This window comes from Falco punctatus (genome assembly GCF_963210335.1).
Source record: "Falco punctatus genome assembly, chromosome: 2".
In the NCBI taxonomy this organism is placed as follows: domain Eukaryota; kingdom Metazoa; phylum Chordata; class Aves; order Falconiformes; family Falconidae; genus Falco; species Falco punctatus.
This window is the reverse complement of record NC_137581.1, coordinates 2315941-2341382: the sequence shown is the minus strand read 5'-3', so window position 1 is coordinate 2341382 and position 25442 is coordinate 2315941. Positions and strand designations below refer to the sequence as shown.

Here is a 25442-nt window from a genome sequence, read left to right as displayed (position 1 = left end):
TTGTGACAATGCCTGCCATACTTTAATTAACTATTGACAGAAAAAAGTAACTTTCCCCATCTGTCTCTTTAGGTTCATTTATTCTATGAGATCTGGTGGACTTCCTCAGTGCTATATAAAAAGAAATGCAGCGTTTTTTCACTTCTTCCAAGCCAAAATCTCTTATGTTGCAGTTTAGTCTCATTGTTTTTCATTCTGCCCACAATAAACATAAAAAGCAAGGTCTCAGTTTCTGGTTGCCTTGAATATATTTGGGGATTATTACCCAATATCCGCTCTGTCACCTCTTCAGATTACAGAACCCACACCTTCCAAATTTTCCTTGAAGACCATGAGTTTCTGACCCCAGGGCTCTTCACTGGGCCTCCTGGATGGGTGATCCCTGTGCCAGTGGTGCAAGGTGAGACCTTAGCTGCTCTTCTTTCTGACTGTATTTTCTGGTTCCTTTGTGTTTCCTTCTACTTTTCTTACTAGAAGAGGCAGGATATGTTTGGGGGTTTCTTTGTGTTTTTTTTTTTTTTTTTTTGAAAAGCCCCATGGCCAAGACCAGAGTAGAGGCTTGAACTTGACCCCCTGCCTGGCAGCTCCCTGCCAGGACACTACAATGCCTGCCACCTCACATTGCTCATTTTGGGAGAGATCTTGTATGACAAATGTAGACAAAATTCTTATTTTCTGACAAGGGCTTGTATATTGTTTCTGCTTTCTTCAACTATGTTGTCATGCTAATGCCAGCTCTTGAAGCAGTCAGTCTGAATGTACTTCTATTTATAGGAACTTTGTGTTTTTACCCTAAACTGTCTTTTGACATAAACCAAAACAACTAAACAATTTTCTGCAGGTATGCTGCACACGCTTTTTGGGTCTGTTCTCACTGGCAGCTTTTGACTTGCACTGGAAGAACTGGGAGAGCAAGAATTACTAAGAAAGGGAAAAGATGTTTGGAAAGTACCGAGAAGTTTTCTTGAAGGAGGACATTCTTCAAGAATGTAATTTCTAAATTGGAGGTGGGAGAACACACTTCTTGAGGAGGAGGAGTGATACTACGATTTTTTTCCTGTCTTCCAGATTTCAACCTATATAAGGTAAAGTGCTCTGTGAACATGACCTTTGGATGGTGATTTAATGCAGAATAAGATGCTTTAGTTTACAGACAAGCACCTTATAAGAAATTTTGGTTTTGTGTTTTTTTGAAGTCATGTTCTCTGACATGTGAATGTAAAATGACAAGAAAATAGAACTATGACATAAATTCAATCCTGTCTCTCACCTGAGATCCAGAGATACTGCAGAACACTGTGGTATGGAGAAAGCATTTATTGCATCTGCTCTGGAGATTGTAACAAAGGGTAGAGATACCTAAACTGGTACTACGTGAGGTGGCTGGGTACTAGACAGTCTTGCTGCAAAGAGCAGAACAAACCTCCATGTATTTTTTCCTGCTTCTTGGCAGAATAAATTAGCCCAGCAAATCTGATGCATGTGGATGCACAGAGATTATCGAGGGAAATGTCATCGTTCATTTTCTGGTTTGGGATTTTGAACATTCTCCCTGTCTGCAGTCACATTCCCATATTCTTTCGTTTAAGCTTATAAATCCATTTGACCTGGGAAAAATGTGCGATGTAGTAAGAGGATAAGAGAGCATTTATCCTCTACACACACATATTTTAAAATCTTTCTTTTATCAAGTTCTGTTTGCATTTTTCAGTGAATTAAAAAAATGAAAACAAAGTAAAAGGTTAAAAAAAAAATTAAACATTCCAAAGGAGAAAAAAGGAAGAGGCATTTAGAAAAAGCTGAATTTTACGAAAAAATATCCTGAAGTTAGACAACAACTTTTGTTTCAAAATTTCTGTGAAAAACTTAAAAAAAACCCCCAAATGCCAGTAAGGATTGAAAACTGTAAGCTGTAGCTGCTATTTCTGGATAAGAGGCTGCTGTGACAGAGTCCCCTTCACAGACTGGAGCACATTTTGTTGCATTACCCTGCAGGTTGTCTTTGAAGCAGGAGGAACTTGATTTGCAAGAATGGTGGCTGTCATTGCACAGTGAACTCATAGCAAGGCTCCTTGTGGAAAGGGATGCTGAGAATCTCGGTTGGAAACTATTAAATGTGCCTCAGTTTTGCCAGGTGATTTAAAGAATAGTGGAGCTTTGCCTACCTTTGGATCCACTGAGCAACGGCAACTCTCTTGTACAGCAGAAAGGCCAAAATCAAGAAGAGGAAAAGTAGCATTCTGGCAGCTTTTCCCATATTCCTTGAAGCTTTCAACACTTGGATTGGAAAAGAGAAAGAACATTATGCTCTGTGCACACCAGGCATTTCCGGCATGACAAAACACTAGTAGGAACAGCGGTTTGCTGTATAAATTCAGATATTCATGAGTGTACAGTCCCAAATGAGCAGATGCTCACTTGCACGCTCCCTCCCTTCTGCTCTTGGGCTGGGTCTCCATGGCACCTCCACCACTCCCTACTCAGGAGCTACCAGTGTTCCTGTCTTTGAGAAACAATAAAACCCCTTGAGGGCTACGAAGATGATGAGGGGCTGGAGCATCTCCTTTAGGAGGAAAAGCTGAGTGAGCTGGGCCTGTTTAGGCTGGACAGGAGAAGACTGCGAGGGGACCTCATCAATGCCTACAAATATCTTAAGGGCAGGTGCCAAGACAGTGGGGCCAGGGTCTTTTCAGCAGTGCTCAGTGACAGGACAAGGGGCAACGGGCATAAAATGCAACACAGGAACTTCCACTTGAATATGAGGAAAAATGTCACAGCACTCTCCAAACTATCAAGCTGCAAAAAGGTCTTTTACCATCTCATACCAACATACTCTTCATACCAGTCTCTCTGCTGCCTTCTCCTCACCTCGTCAACAGCCCACTCTCTCTTCTCTTGCTTCTTCCTCAGCTGGTCCCTCTTCACTGGCTCTCAACCACTTAACTTAACCAGCCACAGCTGCACCTTATCTACATCAGCCAACCCACCGCCCCTGAAGCCAGCCCACAGCTGTATATTATCAATGCTAATTTAACCCAGCTTCATTCTACTACAGGAAAGCTTCTTTACTGTGAGGGTGACAGCGCTGGGACAGGCTGCCCAGAGAGGCTGTGGGGTCTCCTGCTCTGGAGACATTCAAACCCGCCTGGACGCGGCTCTGTGCAACCTGCTCTGGGAGAGCTGCTTCAGCAGGGGGGTGGGCTGGGTGGGCTCCAGGGGTCCCTTCCCACCCTGGCCATTGAATGATTCTGTGGTATACAGTGTGAAGGCAGAAGCAATGCTACGAAATGGGGAGTCTTTGGGACTGCATGGTAAGGAGTTTGAGGGCATAAAAACCAAGCAGGAAGGTTTCCCATGTGCTTCCCTGATCACAGATGAAGAAATACCCAAATATAACGCTGAAGGAAAAGTAACATGAGTCGAACACCTACTTCAGTTAATAGCTGAGGCTTCAGCATGTAGTTACTGTATGGATATATATAAAGTACGAGAGGTTTTTCATAGGGAAAGTGTAAAAGGGTTGACTTCTCACAGCACACCCAAGCAACCGCTAAGAAGACCCTAGTAGAAACCTAAAACTTGGCATCAGCCTTTCTCCATGAATTGAGAGCAGCAGAACATTGCTGCTTGGGTTCCTTCCCCTCCATGCAGAGAGGTAAAATACCACAATGGCTGGATACTGGAAGAACAGCTGATTTGGCACGCAAACTGTTATCTGCTCAAGAGAGTTATTTCTGCAGCGCCAGTGGGCCCGTTACTGCCTGAGCAACTTGCCATTTGCCTGGTCAACTAAACAGCTGAAAGATCTAACAGTTCTTCCTCAGTAGCAGAAGTAATGAGCAAAGAGGATCGGGGAAGAGCTTGAAGGCTGTCAGCTGTCAGGTGCTGATGGGTTTGTGGAGTACTGCTGAGTGACAGCATGGTATGTCTTAATCAGCAAGTTAGAACAAGTAACGTATAGGAAGGCAGAAGTATACCTCTCAGAGGTACGTGCCAGGATCATATTTATTTATGCCTTGTCCTCTCAGGACTGGAGCTGTGCTGGATATCTGTGTTAAGAGGAGAGGAAAATTCTCCTGAGAGGGTTTTGATGAGCTCAGAACAACATCCCTCACCGACCTCCTTACTGAACTGTGGTTCTGACTGCGTGGCCCCTGTGCTTAATGGAATCGATCTGCAGTTCCTGTGGGTGCCCTGAGAATAGTCCGATAGAGTCAGGCAAGGCAAGCACAACCGGAATGATAAAAAAGAAGGCAAGATAAGAGAAAAAAAAAACCTGACATGACTAAACAGCAAGGGATAAAGAGATGCCTGGGCAAAGTCTAAAGCGATCTGAAAGTATGGATGGAGAGGTGCTGAACTTGTAAAGAAAAAATAAAGCTAAGATAGGCAGTGCAATCCCACCCCACCGCGCTTACTGTGCAAAGAAGGAGGTGGTCCACTGTCCACAGCCTCCAAGTGCTTCCAGCTTGCAGTCCAGAGGGGCCCATCCAAAATCACAGTGGCACTTTCTCTTACTGTTGCACACCTAAAAGAAAACACATATTTTATGGCATGAAAAATACAGGAATCATGAGATGGCCCTGCATTTCTCTGGGGAAACAGCCTGCTAGTACAGTTCATTGGTGGGCACAGCAGGGACAGGCTGGATGAAATGTATCCTAAGATGAATTTGTTGCTCGGCTTCAGCTGCTACTGTGGAAATGTTCAACCTATTTTGTGTGAAGGTGATGGGCTGGTGCCCCTGGTCACAGGCTGTCATGGACTGTGTGGCTTGTACCAATCATTAGGTGTCTGCTGTGTTGGTGAAGTGAGGGCAGTGGGACCTTCCGATCCATCACTGAGGTGATGGTCCTGTTGAAGAGATGCTACAAAGACAGCAGGGAAGAAATGACAGCGTATGGAAGGTGAAAGATGGTTATAGTTGTCTTTTTCCAACTTAGTAGGAGTGCTTTTTGCATTTCTGAAGCCATTTTAATTTCAAAGTTGGAAAGCACTTTTGTACTCTTTATTAATTGCAGACCTGCCCTGCTCTTGTAAATGTTCTTTCTGTCATGACAACATATTTCACAAATGTGTCCCAAATGAATTTGTCACCTTCGTGTGCTTCAAAATTTACAAGTTTTCCTTCAAGATAGGACTGTGACTCCCTTGCTTGCACATTTATCTGTCCTCTCCAGGCTGGATGACTTAGCTCCTGTGTTCCTTGGTTCTCACTCATGGTCTGTAACAGCTGAACCTCTCATGGGGTTCAGTGAGGGTGCAGTGGGCTGACCCAGGCTGGATGTGAGGCGCCCACCAAGAAGCTCCACCGCTGCCCTCCTCAGCTGGGCAGGGGAGAGAAAATATAAGGAAAGGCTCGTGGGTCGAGATAAGAGCAGGGAGAGATCACTCACCGATTATTATCATGGACAAAACAGACTCGACTTGGGGAAGTCAATTTATTTCCAATCAAATCAGAGCAGGATAACGAGAAATAAACCCAAATCTTCAAAACACCTCCCCCCACCCCTCCCTTCTTCCCGGGCTCAACTTCACTCCCAACTTCTCTGCCTCCTCCCCGCCAGCGGCGCAGGGGGACGGGGAACGGGGGCTGCGCTCAGTCCATCACACGCTGTCTCTGCCGCTCCTTCCTCCGCAGGGGAAGGGTCCTCACACTCTTCCTCTCTCCAGCGGGGTCCCTCCCACGGGGGACAGTCCTCCATGCACTGCCCCAGCGTGGGTCCCTCCGGTGTAGAATCCTCCCCGGGCTGCGGGTGGGGGTCTGCTCCCCCGGGGGCTCCAGCACGGGCTGGGGGCACAGCCTGCCTGGCCGGGGGCTCCAGCATGGGCTGGGGGCACAGCCTGCCTGGCCGGGGGTCCATGGGCTGGGGGCACAGCCTGCCTGGCCGGGGGCTCCATGGGCTGGGGGCACAGCCTGCCTGGCCGGGGGCTCCATGGGCTGGGGGCACAGCCTGCCTGGCCGGGGGCTCCAGCACGGGCTGGGGGCACAGCCTGCCTGGCCGGGGGTCCATGGGCTGGGGGCACAGCCTGCCTGGCCGGGGGTCCATGGGCTGGGGGCACAGCCTGCCTGGCCGGGGGCTCCAGCAGGGGCTGGGGGCACAGCCTGCCTGGCCGGGGGCTCCAGCAGGGGCTGGGGGCACAGCCTGCCTGGCCGGGGGCTCCATGGGCTGGGGGCACAGCCTGCCTGGCCGGGGGCTCCAGCAGGGGCTGGGGGCACAGCCTGCCTGGCCGGGGGCTCCAGCACGGGCTGGGGGCACAGCCTGCCTGGCCGGGGGCTCCAGCACGGGCTGCCGGGAATCTCTGCTCCGGCACCTGGAGCCCCCCCTGCCCCTCCTGCCCTGGGGGGGCTGCAGGGCTCTGCCTCTCACACAGTCTCACCCCTCTCTCCAGCTGCAGTTGCTGTTCCCCTGGGTTTTTCCCCTTTCTTGACTATGTTACCCCAGAGATGCTGTCACTGTTGCTGGTGGGCTTGGCCTTGGCTGGCGGTGGGTCTGTCTGGGAGCCGGCTGGCATGGGCTCCATTGGATGCTGGGGAAGCTTCTGGCATCTTCTTGCAGAAGCCATGCCTGTAGCCCCTCCACTACCCAAACCTTGCCATGCAAACCCAATACAGAGGGCTGCCCAACATCCCGAGGATCCTCACTGTGGAGCCGCAGCAGAGGGGAGAGCTCCCCTGGGGCTGCCGCCCTGGTTTTGGGTCGTGCTGCAGTGTGGGTCTGGGGCCAGCCTCTCTCAGGGGCACATGATGAGGTGATGCAGAGGTGAGTCTTTAGATGCTCATCGGCCAATTTCTTATCATATGCCATTAGTCCAGGTTTGTGTTATCATTTGGTAGTATGGACCTGTAGCTCTGCTCCCCCACGTCTCAGACCTGCCTGCCCATGTAGGCAGTGAGTTTCCCACCCAAACATAGCTGCTCCGCTTCAAGCAACTTTTTTTCTCTCTTCTGGGGAGACAGGGTTGAGGCTAGATTTCTTCACTTATTTGTGCAGCCCAAACCACACAGAGCAAAAATTAATGATTTTCATGGATGTGTGTTTAGTCTGGAGAACAGCTTCTCAACAAAAGTGTGTGGTTTTTGGGTTATAGCCTTTCTCTCTGGAGACAACAAAAAGACGTGATTATTCCAAGTACTTTGAGAACACTGTTGCCAAGAACATAACTTATGATGGACTGAGCCACCTAAAGCTGGTGACAGAGCAGGAGAAAAGCAGACCTCAGACCTTCCCAATTACTGGTTGAGGGGGTACTTTTCTTACTGGTCCTCAGTGATATTGCAGATAAAGGACAGATGATGGCAAATCTTTCCACTATTCTCCCTTAGCATCCATCCACACTAACACCCAGGCAGATCTTCTGCTCTTCTACAACAATATCTGTCTGGAAAGAAGCAGATACCTCATAAATGATGTCACAAAAAAAAAAAAAATCCACATGTGAAATAATTCTGCCAGTATTAATGTCTGAAATGTAGGTTTTACGTAAGACTAAGAGCAGCCAATATTGCCATTTCTGTGGTATTTGTAAGGAAAGCAAAGTTACAGAACTAAGCATGCATTTTTTAGAAGATCTCTCCAGCTCCACCTAATTTAAATTCAGTAGCACCGACAGATGCAATGAAGGATGAAGTGTTATGTGGAACTTGGTTTTCACAGTATTTGAGGGAATAAAGAAAAAAAATGGTAAAAGTAACCAACAAACACTGATATGAAGAGCTGTGGATGGCCAGAGCAGAATCTGGGAGGACAGTCATGGGTGAAAACCAAAATCACCTCTGTGCTGCTGAAGCAGGAATTATTCTCGACTTCTACTACTGCTTTTGAGAGGCGAATTTACACTTTGTATATACTCTGCTGTTCAAAGCATACTTGGATGTTTTTCACTTACCCCTCTGCCATTGCATTTTTTCTCCCTATTATCATTGTTGGGAAAAGCTGTGCTGATGCATGTCCTGTTTACACGTATCTGCAGAAAGAGGCAGATTTGTATTAGTGAAATGGTAAAATGACATATACTAGGAAAGGGCACTGACTGGTCAACAGGGATAAAAGCAGTGAGAAACAGTGGGCCAAGTCTCTTCAGTCATTCATTTAATTTAATTCAAGACTTTCCTTTCTCCAAACAAGCAGTAGGGGAGCACAGAATGAAAAACTCGGGTTCCAGGTTCAAGACCAAGCAAATGGGAGACTGAACTAACCCGTTGAGTGTTACAAAATGCACAAACCCTACTTCTACCTCAGGAGACTGCTCTGTTCATACCCTTTCCTAGGTACCTGCCCGAGACTGGTGGAGGATTCTGAGCTGGATCCACTCTTGGACTAACCCTGCACAGCCATCCTGATCTTTGTACATAAATGCAACCCTGTTTCCCCAGTGTGCTTTCCAGCTCCCAGCAGCTTGTGGCTCAGGAACTCCAGTCTTGTCCTATCCAGTCCATGATGTGAACAAGACCTTGGAACTCCAGAAGCTGTTTTGTTTGTGCAGTGAGTAACTTGGAGCATCTTCCTAGCTCTAGGAGACATGAGCGCATCTTCTCTGTGCAGAAGGAGAATGAAGGAGATATATTTTCAACTTTTTGCCTTGCAAGTGTTGGTTTTTTTTTTTTTTTTTTTTTTTTTTTTTTTTTTTAATTAATGTTTGCATTTGGTGGTGTGAAACTCATGTGTCCTAAAAGGAGAACTCTACTGAAGCCAACACTGAGCAGCTCCTTCCCTTTTGGTGGAACTCGGCACCTCTGTTTTTCTTAGAAATATTTTCCCAGCCATGTAATAGCAGGAAGCTCATCCTTTAGTATGTCACCAGCTTGACAGGAATTTGGTCTTCTGTGTGGGTCAAAGGGAAGAAGTGAGTCTTCTTCTTGGAACAACAATTCAAGTTCTTTTGTGTGTGTAAAAAGTAAACTTTGAATTTTCTTAGTAGCTTCACAAGAAGAGTGCAATCTACTTTTCCCTTCTAATGGAAAAAAAACCTACCAAAACATAGCTATCGTGTTAGCCACTCAGTCTGAGGGAAAAACCAGAAAGCCAATACAAGATGTTGCTATTTTTCAGCTGCTAAAGGAGGCCTTAACAGAAGGTACTCTGGGGTTTGTATCAGAGATCAAGAACATCTCCTTAGGAACATAATCCTTCCATTCAGTCTGTGTCCTAATACTATTCATATACCTTGCTAGCTTTCTAAGGGTGCCTTGTTTCTACTGCATGATGTGCCGTCTTTCACTGATCCCTTGTCGGGAATGTCTGAAGCCAGGTGAAACTGGAGTCCCCAGCAGAGCTGATCGTTCAGGAGGTCTGCCTCAAGGCTGACAGCCTCGCTGTCTTGTCTGACTGGTACTCTTTTAATGTTAGCACACTGCACTCTTCCTCACAAAACACTCCTGGGATAGACAGACTGCTGTGAGGTTTGTAGAGACATCTGAGGGTGTGGTGATCCACGGTGCTGGTACACAACCAGGTACAAATTTGGCCCGTTTCAGCTCATGTACTTGGAGCAGCCCTGGGCACAGTTATAGGTTCCAGCTGTTCCAGGATCAATCCTTTTAGGCAGTTTGCATCCAACCATCCCTTTCCTGAGGTTAAGACCTTGTGTACTGCCACAGACTCTCCTATGCCAGTTGGTGACAGTGCCTTGGGTTCATATGCACAGCCCTTTAGGTATCCCTCTAGAAGCTGCAGAGATATTGCCGTTTGCCTTTTTGACCCTCACTTTTCATGTGTGTTTCCAATTTTATACACTGCCTGAAAAATACTGCTGTTTATGCCAGGAAGAATTGGATGTAGTTATTCAGAAACTCATCTCTGCCCAGAGGTGGCAACAGTGAAGCTCAGGTGCTGCCTGTGTAGTGCTCAGCAGGAAAATAGGAAATTATCTCAGATTCTGAATTTGCATCCTAGTGTCTCCTCTAATGACAGCAATGTCCCCCTCCTTGGTGGTGCCAAAGCGAAAGCATGAAGAAATGTTAGGTGCTAGCAACTTCCATCTTTTTGAGTGAATGTTAATGTGCATATGGACTGCAAATCTCCAAGGTGCTGGTAAACAGTCTCCTTCCTTTGAATGATTGTCCACATCTGCACTTAGATGTGGGTCGTTCTCGGCAGGTCCTGCTTTCAGGACAGGTCCACAGAGGAGGGCTTGGAGAGCGATGAGTTCAAAGGTTGAGGGACTGCACTCTACAGCAAGGTCCTATCTAGGGATGTCTGTCAAGATATACTGCCTGACGGCTGCTGTGCATGGCAGCAACATGAAAAGAAAGAATGCTAAAGGAGAAAAAGGGTTAGAGAACCTGTTCTCAAACTGAATAGGAAACCCCAGCCCTTGCCTGGTGATGGGATGACCCCTTACTGCAGGAAAACTGGAAAGTGTTGTGCTCTGAACTTCTGTTGATCATGGGAGATAAGATTTAAGGCTGTTCCGGACAAGCAAAGAAGAAGAACCTGGAAGATCCTGTAAAAAAATCCCCATCCTCGCTTAACTTTATGGGTTGAAAGTAAAAAACAGGAAAAACCCATTTTGAAGAAATGCTCCTTCAAATTCCTCCTGTTGCCATGCACTTTTTTCCCCTACTTTGACTGTAGGGGAATGCTTGCACATCATTCCTTCCTCTATGAAAACCAACCAGAAAAGCCTAGCAGAGCCTCCAAGTCGCATAAAAAGCTGCACTCCTTTTCCTGATACCGTTTTTGCTTTTGCCTCTCTTGTTGTGCCTAATCCCAACCAAAAAATGCTAAAGCTGTAACTCCCTTGGAAACAGTGTTCTGGGACACCAGTAACCACAAGTAACCAGCACTTACTCTTCGAGATATTTAGTGTAGTATGTCCAGTTCCAGCCACAGTTCCCATATTGGTTGCCTTGAACATTCCCCTCACTGAGGCAGCTCAGCGGGGCACGGGCGGTGACTGCAGAGCAAAAGGAGACGTTCCTGGAGAGGCAGGGACAATTGCTCCCCCGTAACCCCCCCAGTGGTTTTTGTGTCGTTTTCTTCTAGTTGGCCATGGCTTGCATTTGACCTGCCATGTTTTATGGACATTTTTTTGTCCCCCTATTCTTTTGGTTCTGGTCTTCTTTTGGACCAGGAAAATCAGTGTAAGAGCAAAGTGGCTCAATGAACAGATTTGCCACCAAGAGATCAACCAATGATCAGAATGGTCATTTGTACAGAATAATATGGAGCATAAAATTGGATTAAAACCCTAAAATCTTTCCCAAACCTGTTTTTTTTTTTTCTTTCTCTTTTTCTTTAAGTCTAACTTGCTATGTGACACAGGTCATTATATCTTAACATTTACTGTGAAACCAGAATCACCACCATTATATTCAGTGTTAGCAACACTAATTCCTATTAGATGTCAGAAGCAGCTCAGACATCTGGATTTCAGTAAGGCAGAACCATCTCTAACCCAGGGGACTCCCTGTTTTTCCAAAACACTTTCATGTTGACAAAGTGTTTTGTAAGAGTAACAGAGTACTGAGGGAAAATGTGGAGAACCTGTGGTCAATGCAGGACTCCCATCATGTGTTTTTACAGGTTTTCAAACATCCAGAATGTTCTCAAAGTAAAACCAACAGCCAGACTCCGCAGCTGTCCTGCAGAGGTGGCTGAGATCACTGGTCACCGCTTTAACATCATCAAAATGCTTGCATGGCAATTCCTTTGTCAACATGATGACAAAAATATTCTGCCTTATCAATATTCTTGCCTGTCCCAGCAATGCCTTTCGTGGGAAATACTACTGTCTTCATGTGCAGGGATTCCCAGAAAGTCCAAACTTCATGTGAATGTGGTAGATCACAGAGGAACTGTGGTTTTACTTACAGAACACTTGTGTATGCTCATGGAGAAACCTGGGACTCAGATGGTGGTGGCATCGCTGCTGTCACCAGGGAGGGAGTGCAGAACAGATCTGCTTTGCCGCAGCTTCGGGACACGTGCACTGGGGAAGCTTCGTTACTTCCTACAGAATTGAAGTAGTCTGAGAGAGGATGTGGGCAGGTGTTCACAGAAATCACATGCATGCTTCCAGTTTGAACTGGGGGAAATTTAGATGCACGAATTATAGGTTGTGGTCACTTTCAAAGACGCAGAAGTGACCTCAATGACTGTCTCCGGCACATCTTTGTGGGACCCTCTTACTGCCAAATGCGCGAGGGTGGCCACATCTGCTGTTCCCATCACACACTAGGCATGGGGTGTTCCTAAACAGCACTGCCATGACTACTGCTTGAAAAAAGCCCTTTTCTGTTACCCTAACTGTTGTAAATATACAGAATCATAGAACCGTTTTGGTTGGAAAGGTCCCTTAAGATCATTAAGTCCAATACTGTATTTTACATATACGTTGTTATATGTATATTTATATAGGTATTGTTGTAAAATCACAGGGTGTTTAAAAAGTATTCTGCAGTATTCTTTATGCAAGTACTTATATTCTTAAGTAGCTGGCCCACCCCTCTAAGCCTGCTTGCCTTTTAAAGAGTGACCTTTCAGTGCAGAGAAAACAGACTTTTTCAAAGCAGGGGACAGGGAGAAGGGAGGAGCCAGGAGATGCAGTGTTATCTGAAGATGAGGGCTAATTCCACATGAGGTGGTCTGGCAGTTCCTTGGTTGAAACATCTTGCCTCTGCCAAATAAAGCTTCGCATTGTGCCTCGTGGCTGTGGCAGTGCTTGTAGCAGTGGTTGTTGTCACTGCATGGGGTCCCATCTTGCTTAAATACATCCATGGGGCAAGTCCCTGAAGAGCAATCTCAGTACTTGGGGAGATCACATATGCTCCTAACTTCTCTGCAGATTTTTTCTGCTGGCTGAAATTGTAAAGAAAAGCCCACAAAATGAGTTTTGAATGGTTTTTCCTGAGGGGATGGCCCATATTACTGAAAGCCACGTGGCAAAATCTTAGGGAATGCCCCAGAAGTGTATAAGATGAAGAACACCAACTTGAATTTGCAAAAAGTCAGACAGAATAAGGACTGGAGGAAGGTATAAAGGACTAAAGTCCTTGCTGTCTTACAGAAATTGACACTGCAAATGGTGACTGCTGATATTCCAGAAGAGAAACTTGTGGTTTTATTCCCGCATTTCAAGTTGAATCTGAAATGCCTCTACAAATACAGTGTTGCTGGATTTTCTCCAAAAGCTCAAAATCAGCAGGAATATAAATGAGATTTTAAAATCTCTTTCCTTTCAGCAGGGCTTGTGGTGGTTGGATGTTTGGTCCATGACACCAATGCTTGTGCTAGGTTTGTCAGTTCTGTCCTTACACCCTCACTGTGCTGCTCCTGCTGATGTTTTTTGTCTGAGATAATTTCAGTGTTTCTAAACTATTTCTTTTCTACATAAGCATGAGCAGCTTCCAGTTAGGTTTATGCATCTTCTCAGACCAGATATACTGCGAAATACAGGAAACTTCTATATTTTGTGTTTATGTAACAGTTAGTTATAAGAGCATTTTGATTTTAAGGAGTTAACCTCCATGTTAGAATTATATTAGCACTTACAAACCAGTGACGTATGAATCGCTGTACTGCTTGTTATCCGAGACTGTTACTTGAAGTCCCCGTGCTATAGACCATAATACCCTTAGTCTTTACCCTCTAGACCACAACCAGAGCACCCAGGTTCTATTGTTATAGGATGAGTTATTGGGCAGCTTGTCAGGGCCGATATCCAGCCTTCCAATCTGGCAACAAAACTAAATTTTAAGGTGTCCTGAAGTGAACTCCCTTCATTATAACACTAAAAATTGCACCCACAGGTCAAGAAGACCCTTGCCTAGGTGAAGACCCTTCCCCTGCGCAAGCGTAGTCACAGAAAAGGATGACACAGCAAATATTACAATTGTATGCAAATGTATAACCAATCATTGTAATTGGGAGTGTACGACTTTGTAATTTTGTGTATAAATGTAACGGTAAAATTTACACAGGTGTGCTTGATGTGTGGAGATGCCACCGAGCACCCAGCGCTGCAATAAAGGAGCGCCTGCTTCTTAATGCTGCGCTGGTGTGATGAAGTTTGATTCCCAATTTTGGTGACAGAAGCAAGCAAATCTGTGATGAATCAACCTTCACTGCCTGCTGAAGTTCACTGTGTGTTGGGCAGAGCTCTAGAGCTGAGAGGAATGAGTAATTTTTAAAGACATTGTGTTATCAGCAGTACACTGACCATTGGAAGAACGCTCTTGCGATATTGTATGGTTTCTTTGATGCTAAACCAACAGAAGCTCACGTCTACCAAATATTCTTCACAGGTTTCAGGAGACATTAATTAAGCAGTGGAATTATTTTTCTTCATGATGGTCTTATAGCTAGAGAGTAGGTATGAGGAGCAGCTCCTGCTATTTAGAAGACAAGACCAAGCAGCACTTGGAAAAAACAGATGGAAGATAAATATTTTGTGACCAGTGGAGGATCCAAGGAAGACAAATTTTCTGTGGGTTTGTCTCTCAGGGAGTACTGGTGTCTCTTGTCTTATCTAAAGAACTATTTTCACTTGATAAAGCATTGCAGAGTAATTCAGGTTGGAAGGGAGGTCTGGAAGGCCCTAGTCCAATTACCTGCACGAAGTAGGGGCAACTTAGATGGTCATTCCTCTGTCAAGTTTGGAAGATTAAAAAATGCTTTGGAGGAATGGGCATGTGCATCCACCTACAGAAACAGAAACACAGTGGTCACCTGGAGGTGGACCACTGAAGGTAACGACCCAAATCTCACCCTCAGTGACCCAGGGAAAGCCAAGCTTCACTTACCCTGGGGATGTTCACATGATGCACCTTCTGTGGGTGCAGTTGCAGTTGCAGAATTTGTTGTGAAATTGTTTTGCATCATCATGATGATGCCAAAACGGCACAGAGCAACTGCTTGGAAACAAATTTTGTCTTAAGCAGCAAAGGTATTTATTTCGTGAAACATTGGGGAGCTAGCTGATTTGCATGGGACAAACTAGCTCCAAAATTTTCAGTGAAAAGTCGGGTAATTTATACAGTTTTCGTGAGAGGTTACACAACATCTTTACATACATACTCATTTGATTTTGACACCTAATCATTCCATTCACAATAGGTGGGGTCTAGGTGGAGTAGACCTTTCAATTTTCTTTGTTCAACCATTTCCTGACTCGATGGTCTCCTTCTCTCCTTCAGGTGCCCACCTTATCTTTTCTGATTATTCAGAGTACATTCCTTTCTCAACACAAACAGAGCATCACCCAGAGCATTGTACCAAACTCATCCTGACTAATCTTTTTATTTTAAGACTTTGTTCTGTTTCAGTGACTTTAGCCTAAGCTGTGGCCTATCTCATGGGCGAGCATCATCACGTCGCTGGTGGTGTCATGGCCAGGGAACTGCAGGCAGAAAGAAAAACCGCAGGGCCACATTTCTCAGATTGGTGTGTGTTGATGTGGAGAACTTCAGACACAGACTTTCAACGCTTTGCTCAGTAATTGTGAAATTTGTGCTGGCTGAGGACTTGCACTGGCAAACAACCGATTAAGGAAACTAAAGGACCCCTAAAGAGTTGGGGAAAGCACTGAAGAACTGTTCCTTCACCATCCCATCTACTTTAAGAAACGGCAAACACAGGAACAGCATCACCTCCCTTAGATGCCCAGTGTACCTGCTAATCCGTGAAAGCCTGAGCCCTGGAGTTACGTAGAATGAACTGCCAAGGTTCACTGTGGACATAAAAGGTTTATTTTTCCTTTCAGTCAATGCAAACCTGCGGGGACTCTCCTTACCAAGACGACACCCATGGAGTTCTTCTGGCATATTGTCCCTTTCCAGGCAAACCCCTGTTCCTTGTAGCTGGCCACTGCAGCTGGAAAATGTGAACATTAAAGAGATGCAGAACAACTTTCTCTCAGTAATGGGATACGTTCACTGAATTGCAGCTAGAAAATAATGGTTTTGGGTAACAAGGCACTCCTTTGTTGAAGAAAAGCCCAGCACCACCTGTTTCTCCTATGGCAGCCCCATATGCAGCCAGGCTGGTACCCACAGGTCAAGCGTGCAAGCACCAGTGATGCATCGTGCTGGTGGGGGTATTAAGGAGGCAGAGCTGCGGTTTATAAGCTCATTGGCCTCCTCCCTACTTAAAAGGGAAGAGTGACCCGTAGGCTATTTCAGTAGAACCTCATTATTAAAAAAAATCCAAAAACTGGTAAGGTGATACGTTGAATTTGAAAAAAGAAATATTGAATATATTTTGAGATACTTATTTGACTATGCAGAAGGTTTTTTTTCCCCAAAATGAAGGAGAAAGGAACAGACAAAACAGAAACAAGGTGCTAGGTCTTAAAAAGCAATTGAATGAAATAAGTGATTAAAGACCTTGCTAACTCCCTTGTCCTAGCAAAAGGGTTTAATTGAAATATTGAGTTGCAAACCATATAACAATGAATTATTTTATCTAAAAATGAGTGGCTTTATATATAAAAATAAGTAAAAACTGAAAATGAGATTAAAATAATTCAGTTACAAGTGTATCAAAATTAGAAATGAGCTGTACACTCTGTGTGTACGTGTGTGGAAAAAATACAAAAGAAGAGAGTGAAAGGGAAAAGAGAGTTCTTGTATCAATTTACATGACAAATATGTGCTGATTAGAACATGGACTGATTAAGCCGTTACATTTTTTTCCACGAGATATCACCAGGACAAAAGACTTAGCAGCATATATATGCAAAAATTAGAAGAAAGAGATGAAAATAGTCTTGCTCCCTGCTTATCTCCCCATAGCTGGTACATGAGCTGAGTGATTAAAACGCAGGCCTCATACAGCAGTAATTGGATGTGATCGTAATTAATGCGACCGACAGCATCCCTCTGACACAACTCTGCAAAGACCTGCAGCGCCCAGGGCAGACGTCACCTGGTCCGTCCTGGTCCACGTCTCTACCACACTGACAATGATCTGCAGCTTCATGGGCTTGTACACCTGGAAGACAAGAGCTGGCATCCCCTGCAGCCCATGGGGTGTGCAGCAACCCCGGACACCACGCTTGCCTCCAGATACTCGTGCAAAGCAAGTTTCTTGCTAAAGCGGAAAGATACGAGCATGCGTTTGCTTTTGTGCATTATATTAATTTAAGGGAGCTCTCCATGTAGCTAATTTTTGAGTGCTTTGTAGCTGATGCACTGGTGCCCTATCAGTGTGTTCACGCAGAAGCAGCAGAAGATGAAAAACCGTGTGCTGTTTTAAAATTCGTGCTGTTTTGGAGGAAGAAGGGGGTTAAGAGAACAGGGAGGCTGTAGTGAGCTACCAGAAAGCACTTAGTAACAATAATGCATATTCCCAATTGAGTGTTTTAAAGGGGTGATTTCAAAAATCCTCTGTAAACTGACTTTGCTTATATTTGAAGCAATTTTTTAACAGTTAAAGTGGGTTTTATAGCGTTGAGGAACACATCATCCTGGTAGAGTAGCTGCAGTCAGGCACAAATCATTCCTCTCTTTCCCAAGGGAGTGGGTTAGACAGCTGACGGAGCAGAGCGGTGATCTGAACTCATCATTAAAACTCACTGTGTTCTTATGGGAATTAACAGATGTAGCTTCAGGGTTTCGTTGTAGTTGTTAACTTTAAACTGAAAGGGGAGAAGAGCTACGTTACAGTGCTGAACATCTAGGACTGCCTTCAATATAACACAGTAGCTGTACCGTGCCAATAATTTCTGATGCTTAGCAGCTCTTTGTGATTAGAGCCAGCTCCAAGTATCTGGTGGGCACAGACAGGATCTGGAGACCAGGAACCTTCTGGAAGTGAACAAATGGCATGGCGGTTGTTGAGGTATGTTCAGGAGCTTTAAAGCTTACACTGTATCACAAATACCGAAAGTGGTGTTACTCAAACTAATCCAAAATTTCCCCTAAGTAGGAGAACACAGAGTAATTATGCATTTAGAGAAGGAATAAAGAGTGTAACAAGTAATTAAGACGACAGCAGAGAGATTCAGAGACAGAACACAGTTGTAGGTGGGATTTTCTTGGTAGCAGGGGGATTACCTGGCATTGCTTGTGTTAAATCAGCTCACTATGAGCTGCAGACTTTTGCATGCACTCAGGCCATTTTTTAATCATTAAATTTGGCACCAAAAAACCAACGTCAAAGCGACAATTGAGTGGGGTCAACAGAAGCTGCCTGCATCAAGCAGCTCAGTACTTGGAGGAGGATAAACAGATAACTGCAGATAAAAACTGGTCCTGAAGTGAGGTTGTTTAAGCCATATGAAACCCACAAAAATAGTTCTTAGTTTTTCTTCATTTTGCCCAGCACACCTGCGTAATACAGCAAATGGGAGCGTGCCCATCGATAGACACAACTGGTGAGAGGCATCACACACTGCGCCTGCGATCCAGCAGCCTCTGGAAAAAAGATTTTTAGCATTTCTTTCTGCTGCCCTTTGCACGTTTACCTGTGCATGGGCAGCTCCATAGTTAAGACCTGCCCAGTGTTGGGCTGGGTCAAGCTCATTGACGTCTACATTTTGTACATCCAGCATGTTAATTGCTAGTAGCAATTGGTTAATGGGCAAGCTGGGGGGTTATTATTCTCCTCTGAGCATGTTATTGCTCAGTGACAGCATCGTCCCATCTCTGATATGGGGTGAGCATTCAGTGAGACCATAAGGCATTGAAGACCTGTGAACTTGGTCAAGTAAGGAGGAGAAAAAGATGACCCTACAAAAGCCTGGGTGGTAGCTTTGGCACTGGCCGAGATGGGAATGAGGAAGACACGTTAGCATTTCTCTTGAGTAGTTCCCTTACATTTTGGTGATAGCAGAGAGGAGGAGTTGCTATCTCGCAGAAGGGCAACTTTCTAAATGGTTTGGCTGTTCCAGAAGTTTATGTGCCTAAAAAAATACCATTGCTTAAGTCGCTTTAAGCATGGGGACTCACCTCTCTTTGTTGAACAAATACCACTTTATTATTATTCCAAATTATCCTCTTTCCTTGGCAGCTTCTCAGGAAATTCAGTGAAATTGTAGCAATTTATAAAACTACATTTCCACCATGGGAGCTGATAAGTAATTCTTTCATCTGAACGCTTCATACTATTATCAGGAGGCAGCATCTCTGAATGTCACTCTTTATTTCTTCCACCAAATTCAATCATAGTGCACTGGCATAGGCCAGGCTGTCACTATAAATAATCCAGACTCATAGGTACAAAATAACACATTTATCTCAGCTCTTCTGAAAGTAGGAACAGCAATGACAAAAGTCCTTACAGGCTTTAAAAGCATTCACAAATCAAAGCAAATAAACTATTTTTCTAACAAAGGTGTTTCTGAAAACAGCCACATCAGTAATATCTCAATATCAAATGATGTCAGAACAAACTGATTTCCTTTGAAAACACAGAAACTGTGTTTCTGAACAGAAAAGAACCAGCAGGTGTGTGCATTTTGATATTACTAAAGATTTTTATTCGGTGCAATTTAAGCAAACTGGGGCAGCAGAGTTTAGATTTGCTTACGATAAGGTGAATACTCTCTAAAGACAGAGAGAGAGCAGCTGTTGATCTTTATTTCCAAGTCCTAAAGGTGCATTAAATGAAATCCCAAGAGAGCCAGACCTGGAGCAGAAACTGTTCAAGACCAGTCCCTGCAGCCTGTGGTTACCTCGGTGTGCTGGCAGGTTTGCAGACAACTCCATCAGAGGAGGGCAATGAAGTGATGACACTTGAAATGATTCTGCTGCTCAATGAGGGAGAAGAAAAGCAAACAAATCGGGTGTAAGATCAGGAGTCACATCAGAAAGACAGGTGATGTAACCTTCCGCCTTCCTCAGTGCTCACAAAATTTCAGCAAAACTGACTGCTGGGAGAGAGGCACCCAGCCGTGGCCCCAAGGACTTGCACCTCCGGTTCCCTCTGGAGGTAAGGGAAAGGCAGCACAGACAGCACTGGAAGGTCTTCAAACATTTCTTTAGAAAAGGGGAATTACATCCTCAGAGCATCTATTTCTGACACACTAATAACGAAGATTCAAGCAATTGCAGGAAGTTTCTTAAAGGGCTTGTGTGGTCATCATCCTTGGAGGTCTTCAAGATCCGACTGGATAAAGCCCTGAGCAACCTGGTTTGACCTCAGAGCTGAGCCTGCATGGAGGAGGAGGCTGAATTTGAGACCTCCTGTGGTCCCTTCCAACCTGGGTCATCCTATGATCCTATGAGGTGGTGCTCAAGACTGTTCGAGGGGCTGGTAACACCCACATCCCAGGAGTGCATCCTCCCCACTCAAGCTGTTTCCTTTCCAGGCTATTTGGCTGGGCAACCTGACAAGAAGAGGGTCTGGAGGGAAGAGCAGACCCCTGGGCCACGAGTCTACACCTTTCATTTCTGGAGTCAGGCAGTAAAATACTGAATTTTCAATAGATTATCTATAACAGAAAGTCATTGCTTCTATAGCTTCTGATCACAGCTTATTTAGAAACGTTATCTAACTGTCTTTAAAACTAATTAATAATTTCAGATTTGTTTATTGAAGCCTTCGGATGCTTTTACCTCTGGAACTGACAGACATGTCAACTCCCCTCTTTATCGCTGTCTTAAAAAAATTATTTGCTACTTCCACTTTCATTTCAACCAGCATTTTTAAGACCTGAATATTTTTTTCAGGGTTTGTGAGCTTAACTGGCAAACAGGAAGAGATCTCAAGAGAGAAGCAAACCCAGAGCAGGATGATTTCACCTGTCAAACTGTAGGTTTGGTTTCCATACCATGTGAGGGTCCTTTGCTCATCATCACTCTACAGAAATCCTGTTTGCTTGCAAACCTGCAGATGCTTTACAGTGTAAACTCCCTGTTATGAAGGCAAAAGGAATTTTCCCTGTGGTGGGATCACTCCCAGCATTTAACATAACCTGTACGTATACACACGAATGTGCAACATCAACACGAGTGGATGGGGAGTCCTTACTTCAGTAACAAGGACTTTATGATGCCCATTTGCAACTTCTCCATCTTCGGGCAGGTGGTCCTTGTGCTTTTCAGGCACTTGGCACAGCCAACGTGAGCTGCCTTCCAACGCCCTTTGGTTAGATGAGGTGTTGAAACGTCAAGGAATTCTCCACAGGCTCGATTTTGTACCTCAGATCTCCAGTTTGCAAAACTCGACTGCGAATTTTCAAACAGAGCAGTCAGTAAGAAACGTGAACTAAATGACTTCTTAAATTATTTAGTAAATACAAAAATAAACAAGGTACAGGACGCTCATCATGGTGTGGCTGGAGATGTAGGGCAGCCCTGTGCATCTCGCAGCAGGTAGAAGCTTCAGGAGCCATTTCTGTGCTTCAGGGCTATTGGGATCAGCCCATATTTTATGTTTTTGTTGGGGTTTTTTGAAAGGGGGGATACGGAAACATTTAGCTCATTCATACCACTGCTTCTCACGGGATCCTATAAGAAGGTGCAAGAAGCTCACCTAAAAGATCTTTTATAGAAAAAAAGTGACATGCCTAAGGTTTAGGATCCATAAGACAGCCTTGAGAGAGCAATCATGCAGCTTTGGGAAAAAACCAAAGCTGCATATGAACGTTATAGATTAAATGAAAGTGAGAAGGCAATAAAACCTCTACGCTATGGCTCTTCCAGGAAGCATCTGTCTTTTAAGATCTGTTTATCCTCATGTAGACACTGCAGCTAAATAGGCTGCATCTGCCAGTAAGTTCGCATCCCCAAAAGCCTCAATTCAGAGACCTTTTAGGGTACTTGTTTGAGAAAGAAGGTGCAGGTGGGGCTACCAAATCTCAGTCTTATGCCTGGTCTTGTAGGAGAGACTCAGTGGGTTTTAGTTTTGCCAGAGTTTGGATTATCTAGTCCTAAAATGTTCGTAATCACTGGTTTGTTTATCATAATAGGAAAATGTGGCCTCATTAAGCACTGAGCTGGAAACCCAGAAGACTTCGCTAAGGCAGTTGGGCTAATGCATTTATCAAGAAGGTCTTTAATGGGGAAAAAAATTGCTGGTTTCCCACCCTGCGAGTCCCCTGCACACAGGCTGTGAAGGAAGTGAAGACTTGCTGTGGGGGCTCTGGCGCCGGTGCAGAGCGTGGGCAGCTGGATGCTGTAAATCATGGATGGCTGCATGGAAGGCTGGATAACTTCCACCAAAGCCAGTGAAAATAGTACGAAGTAAAATCAGCCATTTTCAAAGTTAGGACAGTCTCTTTTGAAAAAAAAAAGCAGCTTGTGCTCCCCAGGACTTTCCAGGTATTTCTGGAGAAGGTCAAAGTTTTGGGCTTGATAATGTTGCAGAGAGATAGATAAGGAAAGGACTGCTGAGCTGTGCATGGTTCATTTCAATATTCTCTTAATCTTCAGGGGAGAGGTTACACTGGTGTTCTTTTCCTTTTGACTGATATTATAAAGTCATTAAGTTCTACAGGAAGGACTTCAGGAGGGGTGTTGGTGACGGTTATGGGTGACCACCAGTTTAACACAGCGTTTTGGGATGTCCGGTTTACAGGAGACTGTTAATGTCTGTGTGGGTACGCTGTCTGTCTCACGTTCAGAGCTTGCAGTATCAGAAATAAATACATCCCAGACACGAAGTGCACCTGAAGAGGGAAGTTTCTCGAGAAGTGCTTGTTTAGTTTGCTGCCTTTTGAAGGAAGTCTTTGAACTGCCTGGGCATGTCAAACCTGCTACCTACTTACAGGCTGCCAGAAGACTATAAAGCACATTGTTTGGCCAAAAATTTCATTAAAAACTGTGTTTCTATGAAATATCTGCCCTTGAAATCTATACTGGAGACGCTGTAAAATCTGTAATGCTAAACAAAATCTCAGCTATGTTTGAAGAGTGGAATTTTAGTAAGGAGATGCAGCAGAAAGCATCTCACGCAGAAGTGAGGGCATCTTCTTTAAAAGGGGAGATCAGTCCCCATCCCAGTTAATTTGATACTGAACCTCCAACTGTCCCCTGGGAAGAGCCCCACCTGATTCTGAAGCGTGTGCTGAGGGAGATGACAGATCCTGGGGAGCCTTCCACCATCCCCTTGTAGTATCAGTCATCCTGCAAGGTGCAACCATGGCTTCAGGCTGTGGGAAAAGCTCCCATGCTCCAGTCGACCCCCACCCCCGCATCAGTAAGGGGACACACAGAACCTCCCCAACTCCATCCTTTACCACTTTGAAAGGAGTGTTTCACGTGCAAGAAAAAGTGAAGGCACAGAAGGTAAGCAGGGACAAAGCAGGAGCCTGAGAGCTCATCATTGGATAATGATGAATTTTCAGGGAGGTATTTTGTGATTTCTCAGATTTTCTTTGGATGGAGTGAAATTATGTTTAAAACTTTAAATATTTGACAGGGAGATCAAGTGTGATGGCCAATCTGAAATGTTTTTTATCAGTCTCTATACAACTTCCTTCTTTTTTTAAACAAATGATGGATGTTTGTAGAAACAGCCATTCCTTCTTTAGATCCACTGGTATATTTGAATGAGCCTGCAAGGAAGAGAAGGGTCATTTTGTTCAGGCTGTCGGTGCATCCTTGACAGACGTCTAAACTTGCCTGAATACATGGAAACTCAGTTATCAGGTCTCCCTCTGCACTGTATATGAAAACTGGGATGTCCTTGGCTATCAAATTTCTGAAAAGCAAAGCAGAAATCCTCAGCGCGGGTCCATGATGTTCCTGTCATGGCCCTGTGCGAAAAACAGCAGAGGAAGGAAAATTGGGCAAGAGCATTGCTTTGCCTGCATGAGATGGATGATGTGGTGGTGTCCTTCTGCTGTTATTGAATAGGACATATCCCCCTGGAACAGCCAAGGCACTGATTAATTTCAGAAATTAATCCAACAGTGAAAACGCTATTTACAGGCTGACTTTGGCTGGGAAGCCGGAGCCATCTCCTTGCCCCATTCTCCCTTCGGCACCCACCCACGGCCCCTGAAGAGGCTAAGGTCCAGACCCATGGTTGAAAAAAAGATTTCCTAAAAAGCAAATGACCCCTGTGAAGGTCCCATCCTCTGTGTCCAGCCACCTGGGAACTGTGACTTCGGAGTAGATGATTCTCAATGCTTCAGCAAAATTTCAAAGAGGCTCTGCATTTAAGGGAAAAGGACATTAATCACACCAGGCAATGAAGGATTTCCCACCCCTGAGTGAGAAGGAGGATTTTAAATGGAAGTTTGAAAAATTTGGTACATTTATATTTTGTAAGTCCATCCATCTTCAATGAGAGGTATAAAGGAGGTGGTTGAGCAGCTCTTTGCTGCTAATGCTGGCTTCTAATGAAGCTTAGGATACAAGAAACTCCAGAGGACATTTTTTAAAACGGAGGCAAATGAGATTACTTCTTTAATTACAAGGTGCTGAGCCCAGCATGCGTCCCCCCACTCATGTCCCCGGCCCACCTTCCCCAGCCTATGTCCTTCCATGCTCGTCCCCATACTGCATCCCCTGCCCTTGTCTCCCATTCTACCATCCCCTCACCAATGTCCCCAAGCCCATATCCCCCAACCCATGTCCTCACCCTGCATCCTCCATCCCACATCCCTCCACCTGTTGCCCCCCACGTCCCTCCACACATGTCCCCATGCCTGCATCCCCCAGCACATGTCCACCCATGCATGTCTCCCATCCCCTGTCACCCCACGCATGCCTTGCACATCCCCCTACTCGCTTCCCATCCCACCTGCCTCCACCCTGCCCTTTGGGGAACCCCAGCCCTGCTCCATATTCCTATCTCCCTGCCCCTCACCTGGGCAGAGAAGCAGGAGCAGTGCTGTGAGCCACATGCTCTTTGAGGGTGCACAGCACCCTGTCCCCATCGCTGTGGCCCTCCAGGCCAGGCCAGTCCTGTGGAGACTCTATTAGCACAGCCTCAACCTCCCCCGGCCTCAGCCCACCCCAGGGGGTTGTCACCCTGTTTCCTTCCATCCCCACCATCTCGCCTAGCTGTGGCCCCATCCCATCCCTCCCAGCAGCCGCCCAGCTCCGCTCCCCATCTTTCTCAGCCCCTTGTTGACCCCCTGCAACTGCCACCAGACTCTCCAGCCCTGAGCTTTGCCCAAGACCTTGCTCTTGGACTTAACCAGTTCCACACCTGCACCACCAACTGGCACTGGGGGTCTCTATGTCCTGCCCCAACCTGAACCTGTCCTTCCCACCCAGGTCCTCACCCTGCTGCCACCCAGCCCTGCCCTGTCATTTTCCAACTGCCACCCCCCACCAACCCAACACTCTTCTACCTGTCATCCCTCCTCTCCTTCCCCCTTCCCTTCCCTTCTCCAGCTGCCACCTATCTCGTGCCATTCCCTTCCATACCATCCCACCCCAACCGTTCTCCCACTGCCACCCATCCCATCCCATCTAATCCCATCCCATGCCATTTCCCATCCCTCCTCATACTACCACCTGGTCCTATTCCACCATCTCCCAGCAGCCCGGTCCCACTTCCAACTGCCACCATCCCTCCTCCACCTGCCACCCATCCTCTCCC

At 45.5% G+C, this 25442-nt stretch overlaps 1 protein-coding gene across 1 annotated transcript; it reads right to left on the bottom strand.

The window, feature by feature from the left end:
* Window positions 1–532: 532 nt before the first annotated feature.
* On the bottom strand, window positions 533–24889 carry LOC308059138 (disintegrin and metalloproteinase domain-containing protein 2-like; the record flags this gene model as incomplete). The annotated part of the gene is given in 10 exon segments (XM_080376075.1): window positions 533–2277; window positions 4419–4450; window positions 4452–4528; window positions 6442–6593; window positions 9177–9361; window positions 10794–10922; window positions 12463–12745; window positions 17683–17812; window positions 21037–21112; window positions 24702–24889. Coding segments are annotated over 10 exon segments (1368 nt in total). The 3' UTR covers window positions 533–2161.
* Between the last annotated feature and the right edge of the window lie 553 nt (window positions 24890–25442).